General features: G+C 39.0%; 1 protein-coding gene and 1 long non-coding RNA gene across 3 annotated transcripts in view; one reads left to right on the forward strand and one right to left on the reverse strand.

Moving 5' to 3' along the window:
- Positions 1 to 22,129, forward strand: part of HMG20A (high mobility group 20A) — a 69,751-nt gene that overhangs the window by 42,135 nt on the left and 5,487 nt on the right. For both annotated transcript variants that reach the window (XM_015453149.4, XM_005560171.5), the window contains 7 exons: positions 5,585 to 5,732; positions 8,405 to 8,617; positions 12,202 to 12,334; positions 13,087 to 13,118; positions 19,186 to 19,261; positions 19,974 to 20,189; positions 20,854 to 20,996. In XM_015453149.4, the coding sequence (XP_015308635.3) occupies positions 5,585 to 5,732; positions 8,405 to 8,617; positions 12,202 to 12,334; positions 13,087 to 13,118; positions 19,186 to 19,261; positions 19,974 to 20,189; positions 20,854 to 20,990 (955 nt within the window). In that variant the 3' untranslated portion in view covers positions 20,991 to 20,996. The remainder of the gene's footprint in view (positions 1 to 5,584; positions 5,733 to 8,404; positions 8,618 to 12,201; positions 12,335 to 13,086; positions 13,119 to 19,185; positions 19,262 to 19,973; positions 20,190 to 20,853; positions 20,997 to 22,129) is intronic.
- The window catches only part of LOC102130784 (uncharacterized), a 57,936-nt gene that overhangs the window by 17,189 nt on the left and 18,618 nt on the right, over positions 1 to 22,129 (reverse strand). The window lies entirely within an intron of this gene.

The following is a 22,129-nucleotide window of genomic DNA, read 5'->3' on the forward strand; positions in this document are numbered from 1 at the left end:
ATCAGATTTTTTAATGTGGTTCTTTATTCAAAATGCTTAGTAACTTCAGCTGACTTCTGTTCTTTTCCCCATCCCACCTCGTTCTCCGTTCTGTGGGATCTTTTGAGAAATATGTAAAGAGATACAGAAAAGGGTTAATAACAGTAGTCTACCTCTTCCCTTAAAATCTCTGTTCCACTTGAATTTTTGTCCTTTCTAGATAGTTAGAGGTTATTTGGCAAAGAGAAAATGTGTTCACTAATAGACTGAAGTGCTAGCTAATCCCTAAGATGAATTATTTTAATATTCTTTGGAGCTCTTTAAAAAATAGGCTATACTTTGTAATTCTGTTTCCTTCCCTCACATTTATTTCTCACCTCGTTGATACCCGCCTTTGACCTCACTACTCAGATGAAAGTATTCTCCAAGACTTTTCTAAAGGCTGCTTAGTTACTATATTCATTCAGTAAAAACTTTCTGAGTATCTACTATGTGCCATTGTTCCAGGCATTAGATAGAAAGCATTGATCAAAACAGATAAAAATCATAGGCCCTTTAAAGTTCAAATTCAACTTGTTGAATCAGACAATAAACAGGATAAATAAGTAAAACACATATTATGTTGATAAGAACTATAGTTTTGTTGTTTTTTTTTTTTTTGAGACGGAGTCTCGCCCTGTCGTCCAAGCCCTGCCTCCCGGGTTTACGCCATTCTCCTGCCTCAGCCTCCCGAGTAGCTGGGACTACAGGTACCCGCCACCTCGCCCGGCTAGTTTTTTGTATTTTTTAGTAGAGACGGGGTCTCACGTGTTAGCCAGGATGGTCTCGATCTCCTGACCTCGTGATCCGCCCATCTCGGCCTCCCAAAGTAGAACTATAGTTTTAAAAAAGAAAAAAGTGGAGAAAAGGGATAGGAAGGGTTTGGGGATGCAGTTTTAGACAGGATGGCCCAGAAAGTGTTTAATGAGAAAGTGACTTGAATAAAGACCTGAAGGAAATAAGGCAACTAGCATGCAGTTTTCTGGGGAAGATTATCCTAGGCAGAGGGAGCAGTAGGTGCAAAAGCCCTGAGGCAGGAGAGTTTCCATCTTACCGAAATAGCCAGGAGGCCGGTGTGGCTAGAGCACACATAGCAGCAGAAGAGGCAGTAGAGGATTACATCAGTGCTTCTCAAACATGAATTGCCAAGAGAGCTGATGAAAATGCAGATTCTGATTTAGAAAATATGAAGACCAGAGATTCTACATTTCTAACAAGCTCCCAGAGAATGCCAGTTCTGTTGGTATGAGACCCATACTTTGGGTAAGAAGAGACTAGATCATAGGGATCAAAATGTTTTTTAGAGATCAAAATAAACCCTTTAACTTTTACTCTGAAGTGGGAGAGCATTGGAGGGTTTCAGGCAGAATTATATGATCTGACTTACGGTTTAATAAGATCCCTCTGACTGTTGTATTGAGAATAGAGTGAAGGGAGCAGGAGCTGGAACGAGGAGACCAGTTAGGAGGCTCTTAAAATAATTCGGGAGACAGATGATAGCCTGAAGAACCATCATCGGGTGACTTTCACAAGAGTGTTTTTGGTGGAATAGTAGGGGCAAAAACCTCATTGGAGTGTGTTTCAAAAATAATGGGAATGAGGGGTAGTGAGAAGTATAGAATTCTAGATATATTTTGAAGGTATACCAAACAGAATTTGCCTGAAAGAAAGGATGAGGAATGTAAGAAAGGAGAAGAAAAGCAGTCAAAGACAACTCAAAAGTTTTGGCCAAAGCAACTGGAGGGATGGAGTTGCCGTTAGCTTAGTTGGGGAAAACAGAACAAGTGTGGGAGGGAGTTGTAGGAGCTCAGTTTTGGAAATTTTACATTAGAGATGCTTATTAGATATCTAAGTGGAGATGTCACATATGCACTTTGATATCAGGTTCTGCTATTAGGGGGATGTTTAGGCGAGACAGAAAGTTGGGATTTATCAGCATATAACATTCAAAGCCACGAGACTGAGTGAGATCACCAAAGAAATGAGCACTCTATGGATGGAAGAAAGAAGAGATCTAAAGCCTGAGCTCTGGCATACTCCAGCATTTAAAAGTCAGACAGAGGCCGGGCACAGTGGCTCATACCTGTAATCCCAGCACTTTGGTAGGCTGAGGTGGGTGGATCACTTGAGGTCAGGAGTTCGAAACCAGCCTGGCCAACATGGTGAAACCCCCGTCTCTAATTAAAAATACAAAAATCAGCCAGGTGTGGTGGCACATGCCACCACACCCAACTACTTGGGAGGTTGAGGTGGGAGAATTGCTTGAATCCAGGTGGCAGAAGTTGCAGTGAGCCGTGATTGTGCCACTGCACTCCAGCCTGGGTGACAGAGCAAGCTCTGTCTCAAAAAAAGAAGAAAAAAGAAAGAAAGAAAGAATAGGAAGAGTCAATAGAGTCTAAAACAAGTTGCTAGAAAGGTAGCAGAAAAGCCAGAAGAGTGAAGGGTCCTGGAACCCAAGTGAAAAAAAAAAAGTATTTCAAGGAAGGGGAAAAGATCAACGTGTCAGATGCTTCTGGTACATCAGGTAAGATGGGGGCTGAGAAATGACACTGGATTTAGCATGGGTGTCATTGGTGGCTTTGACAAGAGTTGTAAACACAAATCTCCTTTGAAGTGGGCTTAAGGGAGAAGTCAGTAAGTATAAACAAGTTATTTCCAGGGGTTGTGCTATAAAGGAAAGGAGAAAAATTGGGACCTTAACTGGAAGTGGGATTGAGTTTTTTTCTTTTCATTTTGTTTTGTGTTAAGAGAATTAATGTCATACGTATATGCTGATTAGACTGATCTTGTAGAGAGAAAAGAATTTATATTGCCAGAAAGGACAGAATTGCTGAAAATCTGCCCCTGGGTAAACAAGAGTATGTGAGATCAAGGGTGCAAATAGAAGGGTTGTTGGCTTTAGCTAGGAACATGGATAGTTTATTCATGGTAACAAAAGATCCCCCTTTATTTTTTTTTTCCAGTCTTCGTCCAACTTGTCATCAAGAAGGCATGTGCTGCCTTGGCCATTCCTGTTCACTTAAGTCAGGGATTCATGGGATTCTGTTTTCCCGTGTGAATTCCCAAGTGATTCCTGTCCACTTAAGTCAGGGATTCATAGGATTGCTACTCTTTCCCAAACCTAGTTCTTATATTTTACCGAAATAAGAATGTACAAGAATTAGTAACTTAAAAATTGATGGCACAGTTGAAATGAAAATGACAGTGAAAGAACAAGTTGTCTAACACATCCAAAATGATTGAAATATTTGGAAAACAGCCCTGCAGAGATCAAACTGGATCTCGATGGTACCTCTTTTCAGCGAAAATGATTGGCATTGATTTCATAGCTTCTTTTACTTAACCTTTTTTAAAGGACCTCAAAAATGTAGGAATCTCCTGCTAAAATCATCTATTATGTTTCCTAGAAAGGGTCAGAAAAGTATAATTGCTTTCAGTCCCAAGACAGTCTGCTTCCTGTTTTCATCCATTTCTCGGTCCACTGTAATCTGGGATTTATTCTCATAATTCCACTAAAACTATACTTAACTAAAATTGGCAGTGACCTTCAGGTCTTCAAATTTAGCAGATACTTTTTGGCCTATCTTATTTAACATCTGCAACTTTTTACTTGATTAGCCACTACCCTTCTCAAAAGTCTTCCTGCCTTGGCCTCTGCAGTCGTCTTCTCTCCAGTTATCTTAATGCCCTTCTCAATCTCCTTCCTAGTTTTTTTACCTTGCTCATACAATGATATTGCTTCAGCCGAGTTCTATCCTGACTTTTCCTTCTTACTGTCTTTCTGGAGAATATCTAGCACTGCCCATTATTTCCATGGGCTAACGCCTCTCAAGTCTATCTTTATGCCCTTTTGTTCCACTTCTGTTTTCCTGGGGCATGTTTCCAGTTGTCTGTAGTACATTTCTACTTAATTATATTACAAGTGTTTCACATTTATCATTTTCTTGTCTGTCTGTCCACACACACATACATACCCCTGTTCTTACCTTGGTTAATATTAAGTACATAACCATCAATTGGAAGCCTCAGAATTACCTTTGACTCTTCTTTTCTTTCACTATTAAAGTCAATCAGTTATTAAGTTCTCTCCATTCTACCTTTTTTTTTTTTTTTTTTTTTTTTTTTGAGACAGAGTCTTATTCTGTCATCCAGGCTGGAGTGCAGTGGCATGATCTCGGTTCACTGCAACCTCCATCTCCCAGGTTCAAGCGATTCTCCTGCCTCAGCCTCCCCAGTAGCTAGGATTACAGGCACTGCCATCATGCCCAGCTAATTTTTTTATTTTTAGTAGAGACAGGGTTTCACCATGTTGGCCAGTCTGGTTTTGAATTCCTGACCTCAAGTGATCCACCTGCCTCAGCCTCCCAAAGTGCTGGGATTACAGGCGTGAGGCACCACACCTAGCCATTCTGCCTCTTAAGTATCTCTTAGCTTTCCTTCTGCTCGGAATCCTGCCTGCCTTTGTCTCTCACTTAATCTATTACAGTAACCTCTTGATAGTCTCCCTTTCTCCTTTTATACCCAGTTCTATCTGGAATGGTGTTGTTTACCTTGATGAATACATACTCATCTTTTAGGACCTCCTCTATAAATTCTTTCTTCACATCCCTCCATACATACAAAATTCATCATACACTCTACCATACCTTTATGGTACTTTTAACAAGCCTTTATTTTAGTACTTATGTTGCATTGTAATGATTCTCTATAACACTATGGGTTGTGCATTCTTTCAGAATAATGACTGAATATTACTCTATTATCCATCTTTCTACCACTCTTGCTTTCCCAACTCCTCCCTCGGTCAAAAACGAAAACAAAAATACTCACTAGCACATGGCGTTACCTTTCCTTCTATTCCTTTGTCCACATGTAGTAAGATAAGTCCACCTAAGACCCTACCATCATCTGTAGCTTCTTGTGTTCGCTCTTCAGAAGGGTGAAATCTGGTTTGCTAACTCATCTGGAACAGTATAGTGGGAGCAGGAAATAAGTACATCTGTCTGATTTATTAACATGTATACCTGAACTTACTGAACTTGATATTGTTCTTAGATGATCTAATTGTCAGTAAACGCTATAATCCAAGAAGAAATAGCCAATGAAATGTACCATTAAGAGATTTTTTCTTACACCCTTTAAGAACTCTTTTGTGATAGTTGGCAAACTGCCTCTACAACTCCCATTGCTATTCACTTTTTTCGTTAATAGTGTTTTCCCTTTACATTGGAGATACATGAAAGGTAGCATGTAAAAGTCAGATTCTACTGCATATTCAGAACTAAAACATGAAGTCTGTGTTTAGAGGAGATCATCTTTTTGAAGAAGATTATAGTTGGTTTTGGTAGGAGATGTCTTCATGGAACTGACCTGGCTTAATCAAGCACTGAAACCAGTTTTTTAAAACACCCTGTAACTTCTGTGAAGACATTGTTTACATTTATACAGATTACTGGGGGAATTGATTCAAGGACTGGCATGTGCTTTTGCTGGCAGGGAAATTTATCTAGAACCTTAGTAAACAGGTGGAGTTTTTGTGTTGTTGATACTTCTGCCTATTATTCAGGTTAAATCACCCAGAGGTTCCATACAGTAGTGGCGCCACATCATCCACCAACAATCCAGAATTTGTGGAGGATCTCTCCCAAGGTCAGTTGCTTCAGAGTGAGTCTTCAAATGCAGCAGAAGGCAATGAACAGAGGCATGAAGATGAGGTAAGCTGAAGTATCTCCTTCTGTTCCTATCCTCTGAAACTTCTGAAGAAGCAGTCACAAGGAAGGTGTGTTGATCAAGGTGCTGATCATCTAACCTTCTTATATTCTTAGGCTGATACCTGCAAAATTTTCTGTTTTCTATTTCTTGTTTTATACGGAACCATATTAATAATTTTAATGGCATAGACAGGTAGACTCTTCTTTCCCTGTTCCCTAAGAAATACCTACCTCATATTAGATGTTCAACAAATACTTGTTGAATGAGTGAATGATTTAATCATTAATAAGTAAGTAATAAGAAGTGTACATGCCCTTACTCAAGGCCACACTCTGCTCACCAAGCCCTGCTGCCTGGAGCCCTATGTGCCCAAAGGATTCATACTACTTACCAAATCCTTCACCCTCCCATAGGGAGTACCTTTCCCTAACTCACACAAAGGCATATGAGCCTGGGCAGTCATGCCCTTGTTGGACTTTCAGTGTTTCTGACAAATAACTGATTACATTGTCAGTGTTTTAAGGTACTCTTTTTTTTTTTTTTTTTTTTTTTTTTTAGCCAATAAAGAGTGCCACCATTGATTTTTGTCTTTTTTCTTATTTTAAAAAAGCTGGCTGGGCCTGGTGGCTCATGCCTGTAATCCTAGCACTTTGGGAGGCCAAGGCGTGCGGATTACCTGAGGTCAGGAGTTCAAAACCAGCCTGGCCAACATGGTGAAACCCGTCTCTACTAAAAAATACAAAAAATTAGCCAGGTACAGTGGTAGGTGCTTGTAATTCCAGCTACTTGGGAGGCTGAGGCAGGAGAATCTCTTGAACCTGGAGATAGAGGTTGCAGTGAGCCAAGATACTGCACTCCAGCCTGGGCTACAGAGTGAGACTTTGTCTCAAACAAAAAAAAATTAATTTTTTATCTCTCCTATTGGCATTTTAAAAGATTATAATGAATGCTTAAAGCTTCTTAAATACCTTAAACCCAAATTGTTTTTTTTGAGATGGAGCCTTATTCTGTTGCCCAGGCTGGAGTGCAGTGGCACAATTTCAGCTCGCTGCAAACTCTGCCTTCCCAGGTTCAAGCTATTCTCCTGCCTCAGCTTCCCAAGTATCTGGGATTACAGGTGCATGCCATCATGCCCGGGCAATTTTGTATTTTTAGTGGAGATGGAGTTTCCCCATGTTGACCAGGTTGGTCTCGAAATTCTGACCTCAAGTGATCCGCCTGCCTTGGCCCTCCAAAGTGCTGGGTTTACAGGTGTGAACCACTGTGCCAGCCCATAGTAACTTTAATGTAACTAGGTAAAAAAAAAAAGAAAAAAAAACTAATACCAAATACATAATTTGCCCAATGGTGAATTATCATATCATTTTATTTTATATACATTTGGAGGAGTAGAGTACTACAGTTAGTATTTAGATATTTTTGTCCTTGTTTATTTATCTTTTTCCTGTCTGAAATAAGAATTATTGTTTCCATGAAACATTAACTGATAGGGCTGTGTGTATTTGTAAAATTATGAAGTGAAAATATGATGTACCTTACATCTTATTTAAAGGGCCAAGAAAAAGGGCTCTGGTGAAACATCAGTGGTACCTCAGTCCTTTTCGTTTCCTTAGTTTTTTTTCAGAGGTGATTCAATCTTTTGATTTAACTGGTAACTCAACATATAAAGACCTCTGACTACGAAATGTACATCTAGGCTGGGTGCAGAGGCTCATGCCTATAATCCCAGCACTTTGGGAGGCTGAGGTGGTTGGATCACCTGAGGTCAGCAGTTCAAGACTAGCCTGATCAACATGGCAAAACCCCATCTCTGTTGAAAATACAAAAATTAGCTGAGTGTGGTGGTGCCTGCCTGTAATCCCAGCGACTTGGGAGACTAAGGCAGGAGAAACGCTTGAACCTGGGAGGCAGAGGTTGCAGTGAGCCGAGATAGCACCATTGCACTCTATCCTGGGCAAGAAGAGCAAAACTCTACCTCAAAAAAAAAAAAAAAATTAAAATTAAATATACATCTAAAGGAACAAATTGTCAAGCCAAAGACCTCATCTTCATTTCAGATATACTTACTGAAATTTTTCTGAGACTTAGATATTAATGTAATATTCCATTTGCTATCTGCTATGGGAAATAAGCTAGTCTTTGAAAGTTACCAATGAGCAGCTCCCTTTGTGAGTTATTTTTAATCTCTGCTACAACTTGTTTCTTCCTTTGCCTGGTGCGTGTGACACCATCTCACTCTGATCTGACAACGTCTGCCTCTCTACCACAATGCTGCATGTGCTGCTGTATTTCCCATTTGGACACTCTCCTGTCAGGAATCAGGACCTGACAGTTGTCTGTGGGACAGTCATATGCATATGAAGGTCAAAGCTGAGTGATCATGGCACCTTTTATTCTCACACATTGTGATTAGCACAAAAATAGCCCTTTAATGCAAGATTTTGTAGTGTGGTATGTAAAAGAGTTTGCAAGTGAAGCATTTGGGGTTCCTCGAAAATTGCATTGCTGTCATTTATAATAGCTACAACAGATATGGAGAGCTTTGAATATCCAGGGCCAAATTGCAACTCTTAATCCTGTTTTGTTGGTTGTTGTTTATTTTTGTTGTTGTTGGGTTATTTTGGGAGATGGTTGTTGTTTGGTTTTTGGTTTTTTATTTTGTTTTGTTTTGTAGCAACGAAGTAAACGAGGAGGTTGGTCCAAAGGAAGAAAGAGGAAGAAACCTCTTCGAGACAGCAATGCACCCAAATCCCCTCTTACAGGATATGTTCGGTTCATGAATGAGCGTCGAGAACAGCTTCGAGCAAAGAGACCAGAAGTCCCATTTCCAGAAATCACAAGGATGTTAGGCAATGAATGGAGTAAACTGCCTCCTGAGGAAAAACAGGTAATTGTTCTTATTCCTGACTCTTTGTTTGGTTTTGATTATATCTCAGAAATAACTTCCAAAAGAAAAGCAAAGAGGATGGACAGTTGATTCTGCAATTTTGTCACAGTGCCTAGGCGACCAGAAAAGCAGGGTCCATCATAGCAGTTTTCTCTAACTTAGTGATTTTTAAACTATTTGTTCGAGGGGTGTGAGCAGGGAAGGAGTCTAGGACTCCCCTCAACCAAAGCAGTACCACTTTTTATGCGCTGAGGTCACATAAGATTTTTGTAAGTGGTTCAGTATTAAGAAATCTACCAATAAAATATATTCCACTGAGTTAAATGAAAAGTTGTGAATTCAATGAGAAAAAGTCACTTAACACAATTCTGCAGTTCACATAAGATTTTTAAGAAAAAAATGTTACTGCTTTAATACATTTTTTAAACTAGAGTCTGGCAAATTAACCTGCTATTGAAAATAAAGCAAGAACAACTTGAATTCTTTCTCCTCTAAGACAGAAACTAACCTGATTGGCAAACTGAAATGAATCCATTTGTTAGAGATTCGAGAGGAATTAAGGACAAGATAGCCATGAGCTGGTTGAAATACCACTAAATGGTCATGATTGTGGGAGTTGCTTTGGGTTAAAAGTTCCCAGCATTCCCAGCATCTGAAAGATATCTATATTTCTTTTATGTCTTAAACTCTTTTATGACTTACACTTTTTAGAAAGGATTCCAGACACACTAAAACCAAATTGAAAAATACTCCCCTGGGAATTAATTGACTTCAGAAATTTTCAAAGAGATCAGATTCAGTTGCAACTTTTGAAGCTCTGTGTTAGTAGTAGCAAGCTAGCAGAAGGCAGTGAATATTATCCATTGTTTAGGCACTACTGTAGAAAAGGATAGTGGGCTGTACATACTATGTTATTCTTTTCTTTTTTATTTTTCTTTATTTTAAAATTAATGTGTGCTCATTATTTAGATCCTTTTCAGAGAATACAGAAGTGTATAAACAAAAATGTAAAAATAACAGTGGTTATTTCTTGGGATAACCACTATTACGTAGGACAAAGGTTTTGTGTTTGTTTTTGTTTTATTAACTTTTTTGTGGAAATAATTTCAAATGTACAAAAAGTTACAAACATAAAAATAGTACAAAGAACATCCAAACACTCTTTGCCCAGATTCACCTATTGTTAACACATTTTATTCCATTTCTCCATTTCGATATGCACTTATAATATGCTCAGTCTTTCTTACACTTTTGCGTGCTCAGTCTTTCTCTCTCTCTCTCACTCTCACACACACACACTTGCATGTGTACACCCAGACACACAAAATTTTGTTTTAATCATGTGAGGATAAATTATATACATTGTAGCCCTTTACCCCCAGAATATTTCAGTGTTTATTTCAAAGAATATTTTCTTATATAACCATAGTATAGTCATCAATTTCATAATTTTTCATTAACAATACTTTAATCTGTCATCCATATGTTGACCTAACCTCATTTCTTTATAACATTTTTCCATTCCAGGACAGGTTCCAGTCTAGGGTCAGGTTTTGTGTTTAGTAGTCAAGTTTCTTTAGCTATTTCCATAGTTTCTTTAGACTATTTCCATAGTCTTTCTTTTTCTTTTATAACATTGATATTTTTTAAAAATACAGTTCCCTTCTGCTTCCCCCGCTTCTTTTACCTTTAACAGAACATTGCTTATTGTGTATTTTTCAGATGTTTCCTCATGATTAGATTGAGGTTACGCATTCTTGGTGGAATGACTTGCATAGGCGGTATATCACATATGCAGGCACACAATGTCCTTTTGTTTCTCACTGGTAATATTAATTTTGCTTACCTGGTACATGATTTAAATTCTCCTTTGTCATTAGTAATCTATGGGGAGACAATTTAAGAACATGCAAATAGTGTGTTCTACATCAACATTTTCCCCTAGATTTAGCATCCATTGATTGTTTTTGCCTGATTTAATCTTTATCATTATGGTTACAACGTGATGATTTTTCTAACTCCAGCACTCCCTTCACATTTACCAGTTAGCCTTCAGCATTCTAATCTAAGCAAGATCTCGGCTTACTGCAACCTTGACCTCCTGGGCTCAAGCACCCCTCCCACCTCAGCCTCCTGAGTAGCACATACCACCAAACCTGGCTAATTATTTTATGTTTTGTAGAGATGGGATCTCACTTTGTTGCCCAGCCTGGACTCAAACATCTGGGCTCAAGCAATCCTCTTGCCTCAGCCTCCCAACATCCTTTGATTACAGATATGAGCCACCATGCCCGATCCCCTACCCCCATTTATTTATTTATTTATTTGTTTGTTTGTTTGTTTGTTTTTTGAGATGGAGTCTTGCTCTGTCGCCCAAGCTGGAGTGCAGTGGTGCAATCTCAGCTCATTGCACCCTCTGCCTCCCAGATTCAAGTGATTCTCTAGCCTCAGCTTCCCACGTAGCTGGGACTACAGGCGTGCACCACCACGCACACCCAGCTAATTTTTGTATTTTTAGTAGAGATGGGGTTTCAGCATGTTGACCAGGCTGGTCTCGAACTCCTGACCTCAAGTGATCCACCCACCTCAGCCTCCCAAAGTGTTGGGATTATAGGCGTGAGCCACCATGCTCCTACCCCCATGTATACCCCCATTTATTGTATTTGTATGGTAACAAATCATTGGTATTATGTCTATTATAAATCATACTAATAATCGTATGAAGTTTCTTCTACTAGTTTATATTGTATTACTATACTTAATTATTTTGGTGCTTAAATTGTACCAGATTTGGCCAGTTGGGTATCCCCTACATCTGGCTCTTATGTGGGACAAGGTGTTTAATATGATTTCTGAGTGTGTTTTCCATTCATTTAGAAGCAGTATTTTTATACTTTCTTATACTTCCTTTTGATGAATGAAAAGGGCAAAGCATTAAACAAAATAATCCTGGTAGAGCAATGAACTTTGTTTAAATAATTAATAGCACAAAGCAATCAAAGCATGTAGATGGAGGTTCTCTCAGAGTAGTCCATTTTTAGGTCCATAGGATGAGATCATTATTTTTACATTCTTTGTGTCTCCTAGCTTCATTGCTCCAATCTTCTGGCTCTTAAAGGGCCAATTGATGTATGACATCATCCCCTCAAAATGGGCTGGAGACAGCAAAACAAAGTAATATTCTATTCCTTCCCCTGGGAAGACTAAGTGTGCCTATGTGGTGTGCAGATCTCATGAGGATGGCTCTAGTGGCCATGTAGAGTTCTATCTATAGAGTTAGAAGAATAACTCTAATCATCTTCATGAATTTTTTATAAGAATGATCTCAGTAGAACTTGTCTTCATTAGGTTAGAAAAGGCAATAATTAGTCTAAAAACTCATAATGACCTATTTCTTTTATAATTGAGAGGTTATATTTTATTCTATTCATACAACTCTTATTTTTCTGATTCTTTTTTAAGGCATATTCCCTATATTCTTTTCTTCCCATGTTCTAATTGTCTCATTTTCTTCAAATAGGTAGTTTAATTTTATTTAAATAAGATCTCATTTTCTTGAAAATAATTCTGTGTTTCTTTCCTAGCGCTACCTTGATGAAGCAGACAGAGATAAGGAGCGCTACATGAAGGAACTGGAACAGTATCAGAAAACTGAGGCCTACAAGGTCTTCAGTAGGAAAACCCAGGACCGTCAGAAAGGCAAATCTCATAGGCAAGGTATCAAAACCAGAACCAAATGTATTTGTAATTTGTTGTGGGTGATGGAGTGTCTGTCATAAAACCAACTGTTAAGAGTGGTAACTAGAAAAGACGTGTTTCTGTTTTCTCTCCACTATTCACTTACAAGCATTATTTTGGAATTTTATTAAAATCACATTGCTCTCATTTAGAAATTTCAACTGGGTTTCCATGTCTGTTATCGATGATTTTGGCTTGTCCTCCAAGCCCCCTGTTAGTTGCCTGCCTGCCCTTTTCCTGATTCCCAGTTTAGGCATTTCTCTGCCTATAAGCAAACCTATCTACAAAATTGTATCAGTAACAGTAACTTGCCTTTAACACTTCTAAGACTTTCATGTGTCATTTTTGAAGCACCATCCACAACTAGTCTATTTTTCCTTAGCCATCACATCTTCTCTCTACTTGGGCATCTGGCCTGCTAAAATTATAGATGTTGTACAAGTAGTCTCTTTGGTTTGTGTCTTCTGTCTACTCTTTCACCCTGTTCTCCCTAAAGTTAAAAACTGTGTCTGCTGTTTCTCTTATGCCTAATTATGAATTCTAATTCTGTAGGTATGGGGTTCCCTTACTTTTGTTGGCTGACCGATTAATAAAGCCTTAAGGAAAAATATAATATGTTATGAGAATCTACATATATCAGCAGGTTTTATAGTTTGGCACAGTCATACACTTCGATTTGGTTATTGCTTTCTTTTTAAATGTAATGTTCTCTTATTCTTTTATATTTTTAGATGCAGCCCGGCAGGCCACTCATGATCATGAGGTAATTAGCCATCTGTCTACATACCACATATATGTATTTATAATAATGTTGCTTTTTGAAATGCTACTGGATTTTTTTTTTTAAGGAATGCAGAGTATTTCCTATATCATAATTCAGATTAAATGAGATACTTTAGCTTGGGGGTTCTTAGCATATGGCAGACACTTACGTTGTGTGTCTGTCATTGAACTACAGCCCCTAACCTCAATCCTTTCCTGTGATCTAAGAATTTTATTGGCTTTAAATGCCAAAGATGGCTGGAATTTGGAATGAAGTATAGAAATCAGGGCTAGCTGAAAGCTATAACTTGACCATAGTTTATCATCACCACATACTTTAATCTGACTCTCAGAAAAGTTGTTATTTAAAGAATCCAGCATTTGCTTAAAATGAACTGTTCAGCTACAATGTCGATAGAGCACAAGCACCAGTATCTCATTTTTTTGTTTGTTTTGTTTTGTTTTGTTTTTGAGATAGAGTCTCACTCTGTTGCCCAGGCTGGAGTGCAGTGGCACAATCTCGGCTCACTGCAACCTCTGCCTCCTAGGTTCAAGCGATTCTCCTGCGTCAGCCTCCCAAGTAGCTGGGACTACAGGCTCGTGCCACCACACCCAGCTAATTTTTTTGCATTTTTAGTAGAGACAGGGTTTCACCATATTAGCCAGGATGGTCTCGATCTCCTGACCTTGTGATCCACCTGCCTTGGCCTTCCAAAGTGATGGGATTACAGGCGTGAGCCACCATGCCCTGCCCAGTGTCTCAGTTCTTACACCTCCTTTCCTATTCCCTCACTTCACTAGCACGTGTTTGTATACTGGTTTCTTTCCTCCCACTTGGTTCAGCTCCACTGATAGGATTTAGGCCTATGTTTCTGTGTGTATGGGATTTAGGTGTGTGTGTTATTTCAAATTATGTTTCCTCCTTCAAACTTTTGTTTCCTCCAACTTCCTTTAACCTTCATGGCTCTCTATACTTCTCTTATGTGCTTAGCTGATCTGACCTAGGGGTTTTGAGGTAATTCAAGGGCTCACACTCTTTGGTTGTAATTTCTTTGCGGACATGCACAGTCTAGTTTTCATCTTTATATCCAACCCTATACCACCTATCATGATACCCTTACCTTGAGAAGGTATTCCATAAGTGATTATTTTTGTACAAGAATCTATTCAAAGTTGACCTGAAATAACTGGGAATTTGAACAAAAAGAATTTTCTGATGTACTATTTTACATGTATTTGTTTTTTTACCAAATCAAGGAAATGTTGGTTACCTTAAAACATAGAGAAAAGATTCAGATTCACAGGTCAAATAGATGTTATTACCATCTATGAACTATAAAGTGAGAAACATAGTAAATATTTGCATTTTATTCTTCAGATAGATCCCATATAAATGTAATTATATATGACATTCTATGCTCTAATTCGGATGAAATGTTATGTTTTTTTGCTGGAGAAACTTTGTATGTATTCTTTGTATTGTAAATCATAATAATGTTGCAAACTTTTCATATTAGCAGACATTTGTATAATTACTTCTATCTTTCTTTGCCTGTGTGCCCAACTATCAATATCATGAAATTTCCGTACTTCTTTTTTTCTCTATTTTATAGCTTCTCTATCCTTAAGAGTTACCAAAGAGAATTTGGACAGTAATCTGAAACATTAGAGCTCACATTTTCTAGTCAGTCGTCTGAATAGGTGTCAATCATCTGACTCATTTCATCACTATGAATTTTGCTGGCCAAACTATATGCGACATTTTTGTCTTCAGTAAACTTGATAGTTGCAGTCAGAAAACATGTAGATTTAGTCTGTATCGTAGAACCTGCTGCTGATAATTTGAGAAGTGAAGGTGTTTATTCAGATACATTAGTATAATATGAATTTCTGTAATGTCTGTGATTTGTGAAAAGAAGTGAGTCTCTATGTTTCCCTGTTACAGGATTAGACTAGACACATGTTAAACCAAACAAAAAAAAGGAGTGAGCAGATGGAGAGCGAATAGTTGTTTCTTAAAAGGTTATACAGTAGGTTCTGTAAATCCATGTGTTGGTATGCCCACAGCAGGATAAAGCTCCTTTAGTAAGCGTGTTGACCCAATTAATGTCCCTTACTTTAGCCATTTTTATTTTTCACTGAATAATATGTTTCCTAAATTAGATAATTTTAGAACAATTGCAACATAAAAGAACTGATTTGAAAGTTTTAAAACTGTTTTTAAACACTGTTACCCAGTAATTTTCTTACATATAACTTCTTAGTATAATAGAAGTTCAGAAAAATAGAAAGCACTGTGGGTGAAAAGCAGCCACAGAAGGAGCCCATGGAAAGGAGTAATTGAATCAGGACTTTAAAATGACCTAGGTTTTGTGGAGACCTCAGGGTGGGTAAAATGGCTCCAGCAGAGGTATGAGTAAGTTTTTAATAAAAGAGCAAATATCTTGCATTGTCTAAAGACCGTAGATCCTAAATACGTACTTATTTCCCTTTACTTATCCTATGAGGAGTAAAACACTGAAACTTAGTGATCCTCTCAAGTGACCACCTCATTTTGTCAGTGAGGAAAGTGACTTGCCTAAGACGGTATATAGAATGGAAAGAATTTACCCAGAATCACTTACTGAATTAAATTGGAGGCAGAATTGTGACGGAAACCCAGGCCTTCTGTGTCATAGTCTAGCATTCTTGACAGCACAGTGCCATGCTACGTAGCATAAACGACACAGTGTTGAAAGTAAAAATGGGCCTGGTTGCCCGAGATGTCAGTAAAATGTGTTGGTAGTTAAGTAAACTATTTGGTTTGTGTATAGTAAAGAAACCTATTGTATTCCAAATGAAACTTGGATCCATAAGTCATTGTTACCAAGGCAGGTACTGGAGAGGGCATATTAGAGCTGAAGAAATGCTGACCTGAAAGCCATTCTGCATAGCAGTGGGGCACTTCAGGGTGGTACACAATGTTAAGAGCATTTCCCAAAGTAAAAGGCTCTTGAGAGAAGCACATATCACACTCTTTGAAATTCTGGCACTGGGCCTAGATCACAGCAAGATAGGTTCAGTTCAAAAGGGCCTCTTTTCTCTTAACCTCCATTCAATATCCAGAATGGAAAACCGAAGTGAAGAATATTCTTGCTCCTCTCAAATCGAAAGCCAGCCCACTAGACCCAAGAGTTAGCTAGTATTACTCTCAAGAAAGTGTCTGTATCTTATGTGAAAACTAAGATAGAAACAATAATTTTGTTTCTCCTTTAATTTATGAGAAATGACAGAATGACACTCAGCCTGAACAAATTAGACCCTTTCAGTGAAAGGGTAATCAAATCCTTATGATTTTAATCCCTTGAGCTATCCTTGGAGCAGCTTAAGTACACCCAAGCCCCCAGGAGGATCCTCTCCATGCCATGAAATGTGCTCAGTAATGGAAGAGCGCTGATGTTTTTTATTACCACTCTTCCATTAAGTAGAATTTCTCTGTTACCTTTCAGAGACTGAACAGTTTCATTTAATTGCTTTAATGTTTCTTATTTTGTGCTCTAAGAATCTGTACCAAGGGGCAGTGTGTTAATGCACCTATGTGGTGCTGGCCTCTGCCCTTACATAATTAGCTTGGTTTGGACTGCTCTGGCAAAGGAGAGAAAAGATTACCAGTCTGAGGAGAGTCAAGACCTTGGAGAGGGATCTTTGTACCATGGTAATGGGAGCCAAGCGTCTCCACTTTACCCATCTAACTGGCAGATATTGAGACGTATGGCTAGGTAACTGATCTCATGTAACTGCAGTTAAGTTGGAGACTAAATAAGATAGGATGATAATGTCCTAAGTCTTTATGCTAAGTCATCTGTGGACTTACGTTTGTATCTGTTATGCCTTGTGCGTGTTGGGATTATGTGTCATAAGTTTTGTTTTCCTGCAGCAGCCCAGTAACAGTTAAAGCATATGGGAAGCCAGCAAATTTGAGAGAAAGCCACTGCAAAATATGGCTGAGATTCCTTCTGGAACCAGCCTTTCTTGTTCATACATTAATTTCCATTGAAATCCCCTAGGAACTGGCTCGAGGTAGAGCTTTGCATGTTGAAACTTGGGACTTTCAATTGATAATTTTGTTGTTTATTTTCAAGTTGTTCTGGGAAACTTTGCTTTCTTTTGTTAGGAAGAAAAATACAAAGTAGAAATTAAGTGTTCTGAAATTACATAGCTTTTCAGTGTCTTTCTTGCTCAGCTGCCATTGGCAGGTGGTTCACACAGCCCAGCCCCCTTACTAGGCAGCCACCATTATGAAAACAGGAGCTCGGGTGTCAGATTTCCCTCTTAAGCTGTGAACTGCTTAGCTTTTCTACTGGGCACCATGTCATTTTGGGGTTCAAAGATTTAGAAAACTAGTGGAGGCCGGGCACGGTGGCTCAAGCCTGTAATCCCAGCACTTGGGGAGGCCAAGGCAGGTGGATCACCAGAGGTCAGGAGTTAAGACCAGCCTGGCCAACATGGCAAAACCCCATCTCTACTTTAAAAATACAGAAAATTAGCCAGCCATGGTGGTAGGCACCTGTAATCCCAGCGACTTGAGAGGCTGGGGCAGGAGAATTGCTTGAACCCAAGAGACGGAGGTTGCAGTGAGCTGAGATCGCGCCACTGCACTCCACCGTAGGCAACAGAGAAAGACTCCGTCTCCAGAAAAAAAAGAAAAAAAGCCAGTGGTGACAAGAGTAGGAAAGATACATTCTATCTAGCTTTGAACAGTTGTTTATAGGAATGAAATATAGGTATTATGTTTGCATGTTTTTCATGTTATAAAGGTCCTGGGATCTTAAGATTTCACTAACAGTTTCTTCACTTCTCACTTCCTGCCATTTTACCACCTTTGTTATGGAAAATTTTGAACACTATGCCAAGACACTTAAAATTAATATTCACAATGCTTTCAACTTCAAATTCATTTTAGAAGTGACAGCCAAAGCATCTTGAATTATTGACTTTATTCTTAAAGATCATTCTGGAATATATTTTGCAATGATCTTGTGAGGCTTTTTGACTTTTAATGGCTTATTGGTGAATTAATTTTAGGCTTTGTTACTCTTTTGTATCTCACATAATCCTCTGCTTTCTAATTTTTAGAACCTAGTTATTTCTGATTTCTTGGTCTTGTATGTATGTTTGTTTGTTTGTTTTTCCTTTGTCTAAAGAAAATCTGAAAGACCCCAAAGATAGGCTGCCTCTCATAAGTAAATAGAAGAACCAATGGAATATCATAATTATTGCTCGTAGCTGTCAGATTTCTGCTTAAAATTCTTATTGTCCACTCTGCAGATTTATATTGCATAATCTTAGGGAACATTTTACATGCATAACCAACAAAAGTGACTGAAAAAAAACACTCTTTCTCAATTCCCACTGCAATCACTTTCACAACTGTATACTGTTGACTATTCAAAATACAAGGCTAAGAATTGGCTTCAAATTCTCCATTAGGGAAATTTACGTAACGTTGTTTTAAGGTTTCTAATTACACAGTAGTTGTACACCTGAGAGAAGTGAATACTTTACCTGCTTAAACTCTATGAAAGTTGGATTCCAATGGAAAGATGAATACATTTCCCTCACAGACTCACCTGGACTGATCCCTGCTCACCCTATTCTTTTTTAAAGAAGACGTGATCATTGTCTTCAGGCACTATTATTTAATTTAGCTTCTATTAAGAATTAACTGTTTTGGGCCGGGCGCGGTGGCTCAAGCCTGTAATCCCAGCACTTTGGGAGGCCGAGACGGGCGGATCACGAGGTCAGGAGATCGAGACCATCCTGGCTAACACGGTGAAACCCCGTCTCTACTACAAAATACAAAAAAAAAACTAGCCGGGCGAGGTGGCGGGCGCCTGTAGTCCCAGCTACTCGGGAGGCTGAGGCAGGAGAATGGCATAAACCTGGGAGACAGAGCTTGCAGTGAGCTGAGATCTGGCCACTGTACTCCAGCCTGGGTGACAGAGCGAGACTCCGTCTCAAAAAAAAAAAAAAAAAAAAAAAAAAAAAAAAAAAAAAGAATTAACTGTTTTGTTCCTCTTGATTCACAGAAAGAAACAGAGGTAAAGGAACGGTCTGTTTTTGACATCCCTATATTTACAGAGGAATTCTTGAACCATAGCAAAGGTGATTACTGAAGTTTCTTTTTGTGTTTCTCAGATTTTTGACAGGGGACTTACTTCTCAGAAGAAATGCATTGCTCAAAAGCAATGGTAGTGTTATCCCTCCTTAGGACTAGTCTAAAGGAAGAAGAACTGCCTATATTGCACTCTATGGTAAAGGTAGCTGCTCAAAGACCAGTGAAGGAAAGTTAGGCCATTGTTGTCAAAGCTTCTTTGGTCTCTGGATGAAAGGAAATAAATGCAAATCACAAATTCACTTGTCTTCAGACTCTGAGCCTGGAACCCTTTGTACAAATAAAAACTTACATGGGAGTCCAAAATATAAAATAACTAAGAGCAAATCTGATCCCATTGTAGTAAAGATGGGTACCTACAGCTGTGCTTGGCCAGTCTCCCAGGATCCCCCTGCAAAACCCCTCAGGCTTCTCATTGTACAATTTTAAAAAGCAAAAACTAACAAACAAAAAAATACTGGGAATTGAAACTGTTGCAATCTTACGTATGAAATGTGACTAACTTTAAGAATTAAAATAGCTCTGGGGAGTCAGGCGTTTCATTGCTGAAATTGCTATCAGGAATGCCATAATGAGAATAGGGAGATGAGGTGGGGTAGCTAAATTAGAGGCAGCTAAGCAGAACTTCCCTGTAAGAGTCATTGGGACTCCTCAGAGACTCCTTCTAGTGCTGCATGTGTTCTGTGGGATGTATGTCCTCAGCTCGGGAGGCAGAGCTCCGCCAGCTTCGCAAATCCAACATGGAGTTTGAGGAGAGGAATGCAGCCCTGCAAAAGCACGTGGAGAGCATGCGCACAGCAGTGGAGAAGCTGGAGGTGGATGTGATCCAGGAGCGGAGCCGCAACACAGTCTTACAGCAGCACCTGGAGACCCTGCGGCAGGTGCTGACCAGCAGCTTTGCCAGCATGCCCTTGCCTGGTAAGTCTTCCTGCCTGAGAACTGTCAGGGACAGCGGTGTGTGTGTTGTGGGGAGCAGGATGCTATTTATGTTAGTACTGGTGTGGAAAGGTTGAAATCTCCTCCAGAGGAAAATTAATTAAAATACATTTTTTCTCCTCTGGATATAAAAGAATGTCAGTATTGGCTAAAATCATCCAATGTTTCAGGCTCTCTGGTCATTCAAATTTTTGTCTATTTATATTTTAATATCTGTTTTCCTCTCTTTTAAGCTTAATTTGCTATTCAGAACACTGGAAACTGAGTAGTAAATCTTGAGGAGAGTGCTTCCTCTTATGTATGTTTGTTTGCTTTGTAGTTTTTGTTTTAACGGGAAGGAGGGGAAAATGAACACTGGTATTTCTTATATACTCTTTCATTTTGAGGATAGTCAGCAGAAAGCTGAGAGAGTCTAACCTTCTGTTACATGCAGCTACTCATATATCCAATCAGCAATTACATAGCCCATCTGTTTATTTAGAGTATGTAGACTAATTTATTTCTTTGAGACCTAAAAGTCTCTCCTCTAAAATTAAAAGCATGTCTGTGGAGCAGACCACATTAGAATCACTATTTCTTTGAAATTGTGTTTTATGGTAAAACTGAATAGGGAGAATTTTCTTACTTTATTCTTATCTCACTTCAGGAAGTGGAGAGACACCTACAGTGGACACCATTGACTCATATATGAACAGACTGCACAGTATTATTTTAGCTAATCCCCAAGACAATGAAAACTTCATAGCTACAGTTCGAGAAGTTGTGAACAGACTTGATCGTTAGGGAATGGTGAGTGCTCACTGATAAATATTTATATGCCAGCACATCATCAAAAATAAGATGTCATCAGACTTTATCAATACTACTAAAACCATGGGATTACATTGGATGAATGAGTTGGAGACTTGGTTAAGAATCCTGTTGCGTGGTTGTTAAATGTAGTAAATAATATTAGAAAACAGAGTCACTGTAGTCCCAGCTACTTGGGAGGCTTAGGTGGAAGGATTGCTTGAGCCCAGCAGTTCAAGTCCAGAGAGATCATGTCTCTAAAAATAAAATAAAACAGACTCAAGACAGTTTTTTCTCATGCTTGCTTCAGAATGGTTTAATGGGAAGAGCATGGTTTTTGTGGTTTAGCCTCAGTTCTAGCTTTGTCACTTATTAGCTGTATTCTTGGGCATCAGTTTCCCAAAAGGTTTTGAAAAGTGAGTGGGAAACTTAGAGGAAATCATCCCCAAAATAGCACTCAGAACAAAATAAATATAACTTAATTTTTAATCTTCCTTTTCTCTGGAAAATACTAATGATAATTTAGAAGTAGTCAGTGAGACATTGTATGTATGTGAGCCTACATAAGTAGGAAGCTTTTATATTCACCACTCAATAACACAGTGACTGTTGTCTGTTAAATGTTGATGTGGACTCACCATACAAACAGGTAACTCCCTGGTTTTGATAGATTGAAAAATAAACTCTTCAGCCGGGTGCAATGGCTCACACCTGTAAGCCTAGCACTTTGGGAGGTCAAGGCAGGCAGACTGCTGGAGCCCAGGAGTTCAAGACCAGTCTGGGCAACATGACAAAACCCTACATCTACAAAAACTACAAAAAATTAGCCAGGCATGGTGGCGTGAGCTTGTGGTCCCAGCTACTTGGGAGGCTGAAGTGGGAGGATCACTTGAGCCAAGGAAGTCGAGGCGAGGCTGCAGTGAGCCATTATCACACCACTGCACGCCAGCCTGGGTGATAGAGCAAGATACTGTCTCAAAATTTTTTTTAAATAAAAAATAAATAAATTCTTGGTGGGGCATAGTGGCTCATGCCTGTAGTTCTAGCACTTTGGGAGGTTGAGGCAGGATTGCCTGAGCCCAGGAGTTCAAGACCAGCTTGGACAAAATAGTGAGACCCCTGCTTTTAAAAAA

Source organism: Macaca fascicularis, chromosome 7 (assembly GCF_037993035.2).
Source record: "Macaca fascicularis isolate 582-1 chromosome 7, T2T-MFA8v1.1".
Taxonomy (NCBI): Eukaryota; Metazoa; Chordata; class Mammalia; order Primates; family Cercopithecidae; genus Macaca; species Macaca fascicularis.